Consider the following 9,378-nt stretch of genomic DNA (forward strand, 5'->3'; position numbering starts at 1 on the left):
GAGTGAGCTTTTCTCTCTTCCCTGTGGCTGAAACCCAAGACGTTTTATTCTTAAGAATTTTTTATCCGTAAGAAAAAATTACCATAGAAAATTCCAATCAAGAATGTTTTTTAGAATATTATTATTTTATTATACAAAATTCTGATAGGAAAGAATTTCTAAATTCTTTCTTCCTTAAGGCAAATGATGAAGGATATGATAAAGCAGCTGAAAGTTCTATCAAAGAGTTCCGTCCTGGTAAACTCAAACTCAGTTTTGAGGAGTTAGAAAGACAGAGGAGAGAAGAGGAAAAAAGGAAAGCAGAAGAAGAAGCAAGACGACGCATAGAAGAAGAGAAAAGGGCATTTGCTGAAGCCAGGAGGACTATGGTAGGATAAGGAGTTTTTTAATCTCTGAATTCTGCCAGTAGGGTACACCTCTGGAAATGGCATAACATCATAACAGCTCTTCAGGAGTGTATTTTTCACTTGCTTCATAAATTCAATTAATATCAGGCAGTGAGCCATCTTGATAGCTAAACAAGTTGAGAGAGAGACAACCTCCCCCCCCCCCCCCCCCCAAAAAAAAACTTATAGCCAACCTAGAAAATAAATCCTCATAATTTAAAATAACATTGAAGTTAGTGTTTGCAACAAGTAATATTACACCATAATATCAGAATGTGAAAAACAGGAATCATCACAATTAAACATTATAGAGATCCCATAGAAGAGAAGGTATCTTTTTGTGGGTGCTCCTATTTTTCCAATGTATACTCCTTTCTAAGGCCACACTAAGGGCCTTATATACATGCTCTGGGAGCAGGAGGAAGGGGGTGCCACTTTAATTAGAGTGGATCTGAGTGCAGAGCCACTAAAACACCCAGAGCGTCATGTGTATCAGTGGCCCGGAGCTGAAAAATGGTGGCAGAGGTGCTTTAATTAAAGCTTGTCGAATGAACTTTAAAGTACCCCCGCCACCATTTTTCAGCGTGGGAATGCTGATACACGTGATGCTGGAGTCTGCTGGAGCATGGTAATTACAGTGTGTCGGATTAATCAAGTCCGATCTGACACTGTAGTTACAGCATGTCGGAGCAGCCTCAATCCCCGTGTATAGGTGCCCTAAGTTTCAACAGCAAGACCAAGTTTTACTGACGTATATTTTAGGCAAATCAGTTAGGACAACTAAAGGCAGAAAGAGCATGGTCTTTACTGTGATGATGCATTAGCCAAGCATCAAACAGAAAACAAATTAAATCAAACTCATGTTCCTTAGAGATGACCCACATAAAATATTTTAAATTTTATTCCAATTTCACCAAAAGTCTGTAAAGCCATCCCGCTGTGGAGGGTGTGGCAGAGAGCTCCATTCTGATGTTGTCACTGCAGAATTATCTATTCTTTTTTAAAAAGGAAAACACTGACTATTTGTACAAATTAAAAGTATGTGCAACTTAGTGTTTCAGAAGGGATATAACCCCTCCATGCTTTTGGGCCAAAGCCACTCTCACTACTGGAGATTAAGAAAAACTTTCCACGTCAGCAGATTATTCTTCAGTTGTTTTGTATGGTATGTGTCTTACCCCTTCTGAAAAGCAGCTGCTACTGAACTAAATATAATACTGGTCTAGTTGAACGTGGCAATTCCTATGTTCTCAACTGTAGTCTTAACAAGAAACACTTGTGCTATTTGCATATTGAAATTGTTACCTCCAGAATTCAAAGAATTAAATTATCCCTATCATAGCTCTTGTATGAAACCTGTTTTAAGACCACTACAGCCAATATTTTCCTCAATTTAAACAGGAATAAAAACTAGAACATAGACCAGGGGTTTAGCCTACCCATAGACTAGCCAGAGAATTTAAAAAAAAAGCATTTTGAGCAACAGACGTGTAGATGGCCTGCAAGGCATACTCAGCCTTGAAAGGGCAAAAGTGAGACGTGAAGTGAAAAGATAAAATAAGATGAACACTGAGTACTGCTGTGGCATAGCTGGATTACTTTTTGTGAACACACAGCGGGCGATTAAAAGGATAGTTGCAGCCATTATTTCCTTGGAAGTGTTATCCTTTTTGTGTTGATAAAAGCTACAGCAGAATAAAAATAGAACCTGCTTTTATGTTGAAAGCACTAGTTCTAGCAAGAGCAACAGATCAGTGAAGCTGCTTTCCTGTGGGACAGTCAGTTATAGCAGCAATGTGAATACTTCAAGTTGGATAAGAGAAAGAAAGCCCTGAAGATTACAGTTAGCCAAAGCTTACACTCAAACTATTCCCAAAACTGCCTTACATATTAGGGACCATATATTGGTCCACCAATTAGACACCAAAGTGGCTGAAAGGATCACAGTTAAAAATGCAATTGTATTCAAATTATTCAACTCCCTGGGTGGGGCTTTCACCTCCTCTCTTTTTGTTTGAAAGCTAAGGGGAAGGTGCATTAAAAAGTAAATGCACCTTCCTATAGAATAAGTACTTTCATAGTTATAGACTCATTTTAAAAGAATCACAGAACCTGAAATTTAAACATAGGTCAGGTCCACCTGTCTCCCTCCAGCTCACCTTTTTCCCTTCCACCAGATTAAGACTTTTTTAAAGTTTAAAAAATGATCTAAGTAGCATTTTGGGTGCCGACAGATATGAAAAACAAAACAAAACAAAACAGTGCTTTACTGGAAGAGGCAAATGTGTTAGTTTGATCCAGCTATACAGCATCAGATTGGATGCCTCAGCAGGGCTTTTTGGTGCTTTCATCTAAAGCTGACTCAATTAGCTATTCGATAAAAGCACCAGAAAGCCCCACTGGAGTGCCCGATATATATGAGCCAGGTCCAACTAATGCAGTGCCTCTTCTGAGCACGTGCTGTGCTTTGCCGTTTTTATTCTACATCTGTAAGCACCATTTTTTCCCTGTATCTGTAAGCACCCTTTATGTCCACTTGCATCTCGATTTGCTTTTTAAGAGTTGCAGCTAGAGTAAGACCTCTCCACCTTTGTTCCAAAGGATCTTGCGCTCTCAGACCGCACCAGCTTTCTCCAGCATTGTTAGTCACCTTCAGGCTCCTGCCTCACCCTTTTATTTCTATTTAATAGCCAAAGAGAAAGATGCTTTGTGCAAAGTGATCCAAAAATCTCTTCTTCCTCAGATGTTACCTCATTGGTTCATTTAGACTCCACAAGTACTGGAGAGTATGGCGATTTATAGAACATTTTTTTTTATTTCCCAGGTTAAGAATAAGAACAGAGTATTTTGCCCGACCTATCAAAATGTGAAACAGAACATTTGATGAATTGGACACATTGGGCTAAACACAGATCTAGTGCAATTCTGCTGATTTTGTTGGGTCTGTAACGGAGATACTACTGTTCTATTGCCCATTAGTTTGACTTCTTTTTGAAGTTGTAGAAACAGATTGCGCATTTGGAGCTCCAGCCAATACCCTTCTCACTTTATTTCTATACTTTCAAAATCTACTGATTGCTGTCAAACCCTTGCCCTTTCTATTCACTTAGGTCATATGTTTGTTGTTTCAGATATACTGGAAGTCTAACAAAATGTCAAAAAAAGGCTCTTACATTTCTTAACTTGTCTAATATGTGGTTATTTGCTTGCTTTCTTTCAAGGCCAAGCAACCAGTAGCTGAGACAGTCACATTTTGTTTTCATTAAATGAAATGAGACTGAGATTTTATGCCTGGGTCTTTGTCACCTGCTGACTTGGTTCATCTTAGCAAATAGGCTGGCCACATGGCAACCTGAAGACCTAGGAGCGAGAGCAGAGGGAGGTTCACAAGACCATATCAAAGATCTACATAGGAGGGAAAAAGAGTAGTACTCAGAAGGGCGGGGAAAAAAATAGGGAAGAGGGAGACCAGCAAGAGAAGATGCAGAAGAGTGATTCCAGATGAAGTTAAAAGGCACTAGATATTATGCCATATTCAGAGAGCTAGAAAAGTGAACTGAAAATTAATTTAGAAATGCTATTGTTTTATCTGAAAAGCTATTTTCTCAAACAGAAGCATTGTTTCCGCTTCTAAACTTTCTTTAGTTTTTGTGAAAGACTTGTGGTGGGGGTGGGTTTCCCAGCTTACTGTGAATTTGAACACTTTTAGGCGAGCAGAGGTTTTGAACCTCAAAGGCAGATGGCTGTACAACCATGTTGGGACTCAGCAGGGATGGTAAATAGTGATGAGTTACAGTTGCTCAGCTTTCATCTATTTGGATGACCTCTGTTTTCACTTGTTCTCTAATCATCCCTGTTCCCAATGAGATGAGATCTGAATTTGTAGATTACAGAAATATGAAGTGGGGTGAGCCTGGAACATACCAGCGTTAAGGGCATTTTCATATGCACACAATCCACGTTTCCCCTAAAACTTAGCTGCTAGAAATTTGAGTGTGCATTATATATCAGAAATATGATAAGGACCGTTTCTGCCAGTTATGGGCAAAAGTGAAAATAAATTGTGCACACAACTCCTTGGGAGCAGGACAACAAGCACTCAGCTCCCTAGCAGCTGCTACTCACAACTGGAAGATTTTTTTCTTTTAAAAAACAAGGTGTGTTTTATATTCCAGGGTGTGAGATGTGTGGAAAAGTATGGTAATAAAATGCATTTTGTTTAGAAATGAGAGTTAAGTGAGTCTGTACACTAACATTAAAAAGCAATGACAGTGTTTATGCAGCACTTTTTAAAAGTTAAATGCTTAGAAAATTCATCTTCACAAGCCTGAGTGAGGTAGTTGAGCATAAATTATCCACTTTACTTAAAGATGGGGAAAATGAACTAAATGTCAGGCAACCTCTCCAAATTTTTATAAGCAAGTTGTTTTTGGCTCTTTCAGCAACTTTCCCTCGCATAACACTAGAGAGGGGTTACTAAAAATGTTTACTTGACAGCTTAGGTTGTAGTTGCATGTACTGCTTCTTCAATACTCTGAAGATTTTTTTACCATTAGATTTAAAAAAAATACAATGGTAAAATTACACACTAATATTAAATTAATCTGAGGTTTGTGCCTTTCATATTCATGTATATTATTATAAAAAGTAGTAAGATGTGACATCTTATTTCACAGCTTCTCAAATTGTGTATCCAAACATCCCCAAAGAGTTCTAATTTTAGTGCAAATATCTTTTAAACTGTATCAAAGTTCTGATAAAATTATTTCCAACAGGTACTGGATGATGAATCCCCAGAGATGTTTAAAACAGTTTCTCAAGAATCTCTTATACCAGGTAAACTGGAAATTAATTTTGAGGAGTTACTGAGACAAAAAATGGAAGAAGAAAAGAGACGCACAGAAGAAGAACGCAAGCAAAAATTGGAAATGGAGAAGCAAGAATTTGAGCAGCTTAGAAGAGAAATGGGAGAGGTTTGTATTGTGCAAAATAACTAAATAAAAGTCATGTTGGGTTCCCTCTGCAACAGATAATGGCTTAAATGGTTATGTTAATATACTACTTAAAATTATAAATTAAAACGGTATTAGGATTTAGAGTAATTGGTACTTAATTTAAATAGCCTTGCTTTTAAAATAGGAAGAGGAAACTGGAAAAAAAAGCTAGTACTTTTTATATTTTCTCCCTCTCATTTTGAAATGTATTTATCAATATGCTTCACCATCCCCAGGTGATAAGTCCAGAACCTTGAGACTTGTGGGGGCCTATCTAGAGTCTCAGCAACTTCTGCAAGCTTCACAGCATCCTTTGCTAAGAAGCTGTTTTGTAACATTACACCTGAACTTTTGAAAATCACAACTTTGCTATGAGTAAATCAAGAGCAACTTTTTACTTTTCCAGTGTTGATTTTATTTTTGTAAAGTCCTAGCTGTTAGATTACAACTCTTTTATTAACATCGCAATATCTTTGTAAAGTTTCTTCTTCACATGATGGCACAGGAAAGCTCATGGTTTGAAACCTAAATGCTAAGAAACCAGAAGGAAAATGTGCTTTCATGAGTGTGAAGGCATTTGCATTATTTTGCATTTCTCATTTATGTTGTGTGATGTTGCCTGTGGCTCAGATACTGTAATAAAGTTTTTACATGGTTTTTGCACACTTCGGGGTGGCAATAATATTCAGAAGCGAGCAGATACAAAGGCTACTGAGTTCATATTTAGAAGACTCAAGGGGAGTAATAAGTCCAGACTTAAATTTCAATTTTGGCGTGGAATCTTATGTTGGAGAAACACCAAGATAAATATTCCAAGGTCAATATGAGAAATAAGTGATACAAAAAATGTAAAATAAGGGAAGTGATTTAGTTGTACAGTCCTAAATTGTTTCAAGGAATTACTGCCAATATGTGTATTTTCACTGGAAACCTGGAGGGGTAAGTGATTCCATAGTTTTCTTTTTATTATATATTAAAGAACTTAACCCTTTTTTAGAAAAGGGATAGAAAAAAAAACAAAGCATCGAAAGCATAATTCCCATTTTTAAAGCAGATTTCTTTAGGAAAGTATTTTTTTAATGACATCTTGCATTAATCAGCATTATTCTTGATAAGAGATTGAATGCTAAGTTACCAGTTGTGTGTGGTCTAACTACTAGAAGTTGTTACTCATTGAGTGGCTGTTCACTGGACCATAAGAAATATACTTGTGGTTTCAGTCCCAGTCCTAGTGTGCAGGAACATGAAAGAATTGAGAAAAGGTCCCTGTACTGACAAATTTAATTCACTCTATCTTTTGATGGACTGGTTTTGTTAGCTTTAAGGAAAGTTTCATTCATTACATTAAGTATAAAGTACCCCTCAAAAAGGAAATAAAAAAGTTTAACGGTCAGCTTTGTTTGTAGTTTTTCAATTGATTGGGTTTTTTTTAAGGTCTTAAGCATGATATAATTTCTTAACAGGAAGAGGAAGAAACAGAAATCTTTGAGCTAAGCAGGGAATATGAAGAACTAATAAAATTAAAGAGAAGTGGCTCTATCCAGGCAAAGAACTTAAAAAGCAAGTTTGAAAAAATTGGACAGCTATCTGAAGAAGAAATACAGAGAAAAATTGAAGAAGAGCGGGCTAGAAGAAGAGCAGTGGACCAGGAAATTAGAGACAGGGAAGCAGAGAAATTTCAAGAGGTAAATTACAGCCAGTATAGACAAGTGCTAATATGTTGTCATAGGTTGTTACAGCCTCATAGTTAAACTCCTAACTAATATCTTCCATCCTCAATTAAGTTGCATTAGAGAATTCATTCAGTGTATCTCATGACCTTCACATGAACACTGTTCCCTCCTGTTTCCACAGTAATTCCCTCCAAGATGTTTTTTCTTGTAGCAACTGTCCCAGGACATTCCTAGCCATTGCCAGAAACCACCACAACTCCATTCTCATCAGCTAGTCAGCAATAAGTATGGATTTGTGCTTAGGTCCACACATTTTATTCCTCCCCTTCTGCAAACTCATTCAATGATAGACTAACAACCAAAATATCAAAACCATAGCTGGTTTGCCATTGTGCCTCAACTGACAGATTATAAGCTTTTCTTATGAAACTGCCTTGTTTCCTTACTATCCAAGTTAAGTAATGTTTAATCTATTATATCTTTGGGGGAATAGACTTCTTAGTGTACTCCAGGGACTTGTTCATTTGCAAGGTTCCCTGCCTAGGTTTTCAAGGTTCCTGTGTGTGGGGCAGAAGCAGGGAAGCTCAGTTGTACAGGAGCAGTTTTCTTTGATAGGTGGTTGCAGGAGATGGGCGAGGCCACTTTTTAACACGGGGAAGAGGAGGAAGAAATGGAGCTTCCAAGTCTGGGGACACTGAAAGAACAGGAACTGCTCTACTGCATACTCTCCTCCCTTGCTCTGCATGATGTGGCAGCCCAACTTCCCTCTCTACTCTGAAGAGGGAGGGGGCCCCCCAAAACAAGGCACCTTACCTTCAGAGAGTGGGCAAGTAGAGATGGGAAAAGCAAAGAAGAGTAGGGCACCAAAAGGATCCCCTTTCTCTTCTTTTCCTGTCGATCAAGAAGCTGGCACTACTTCTTGTCACAGAACATCCATCACCTGAGGAGGTGCAGCAGCATAGGAAGCCTGAAGCAGTCAACATAGGCTTGAGCCCTTCCCCACTAGCCACAGTACTGTATCAGTTCTATACCACCTCAAAGTCCTTACAGGGTGCCATTGTACCCATTCTTTTAATCCAGGGCTGTACAACTGGCAGCCTGGTGACTGAGGGCTTAACTTGTGGCGCCCCAGGCTCCCACTCAACAACTGCTTTCCCCATTGCTTAGACTGCAGTAGCAGCAAAGGTATCCAGGCTCCCGTTCCTTCCTCTGCTTTCTGCTTCTTGTCTGTCACAAGGGCTGGGCTGGGCCATGCAATGCATTCCCAAGTGTGAGCTAGGGCATGCCGTGCAGAGGGGCATGGCCTGTGCTATGTGCAGCCCCAACTGCTTAAGTAGCACGGCCCCTTAAGGTCTGATGTGGAGGGTACTGGAATTTTGTATTTAGGTCTCAGAGTATGCACTTGTACCTGAACATCTCTTATGCAAAGCTATAGCATAAAAAACCCGGTCAACACCAAGCTAGTTTTAGGTTTTGTTCATGTTGCAATTTAGGACAGTTCACATTTGAATTAAATTTTTGAATAGCAAATGAAAAAAGCAAACCAAAACAAAAAACACACACTGAGTTATTTTGCTTTTGAACTATTCTACTTTCTCCAGATAATTTCCCTTTCCTTCTGCTGTCCCCTTTTGTCTCTGATGTTCTTTTTATAACTCTTTCTAAACAAGCTGTTCCTTTGGTAGGTAACTTTATGAACAGGTTTATTTTTTAAGGACTAGTTGACCATTAGCAGACATTTGTAGCCTCTAAAAAACCCGTTCAAAAACCTCTCTCATTATGATCACATACTGCTTGGTAAAATTTCCTCAGTCTCAGAACAAGAGGGGAAGATAAATTCATATAGGAGAGTTGGCTAGGAATGAACTAAGTGTCCAGAATGGCTTCTGAAAAACAGAATTAAAGCCAACTCATTTTTAACTAATGGAAAGCAAGAAGGGATTGGGATGGAAAAAGAAGCCATGCAAAAGTAGTAGTACATGATCTCAGTGGGGGAGAGATGGTATTCTTTGAGGAAGATATCTATCTTGTATTTTTATCTCTGGTTAAAAGAAGTATAGCCTGATGGGAGCAGGGAAAGCTACGGAAGTTAGGATCTCCTAAGGCTAGTCCTTCAAATACTTCATGGAGGGAACAGAGTCCCTACAACAGCTGTGTAAAACAAGCAGGATTTATTTAGAAATAGAAAAACATGGAGATAGTCACAAAACACAGGAAGCTTGGGAAGTGTAAAAAAGGGATTTTGTTGGAGTTTTAAAAGCTTTACCTAGAAAAGAGAAGAGAAAAAGGACATCTAAGACCCCCGCCCCCCCCCCCACCCACCAC

The 9,378-nt window shown here is 38.6% G+C and overlaps 1 protein-coding gene across 9 annotated transcripts in view; it reads left to right on the forward strand.

Annotated features, from left to right (window-relative positions):
- The window catches only part of NEXN (nexilin F-actin binding protein), a 40,387-nt gene that overhangs the window by 27,012 nt on the left and 3,997 nt on the right, over nt 1–9,378 (forward strand). For 7 of the 9 annotated variants that reach the window (XM_019501486.1, XM_019501487.1, XM_019501485.1 and 4 more), the window contains 3 exons: nt 180–368; nt 5,162–5,359; nt 6,844–7,065. In XM_019501486.1, the coding sequence (XP_019357031.1) occupies nt 180–368; nt 5,162–5,359; nt 6,844–7,065 (609 nt within the window). The remainder of the gene's footprint in view (nt 1–179; nt 369–5,161; nt 5,360–6,843; nt 7,066–9,378) is intronic. The other 2 variants (XM_019501489.1, XM_019501493.1) reach the window with 1 other exon arrangement.

The sequence above is a fragment of the Gavialis gangeticus genome, unplaced genomic scaffold (assembly GCF_001723915.1).
Source record: "Gavialis gangeticus isolate Ggan-Ray unplaced genomic scaffold, GavGan_comp1, whole genome shotgun sequence".
NCBI classification, from domain to species: domain Eukaryota; kingdom Metazoa; phylum Chordata; order Crocodylia; family Gavialidae; genus Gavialis; species Gavialis gangeticus.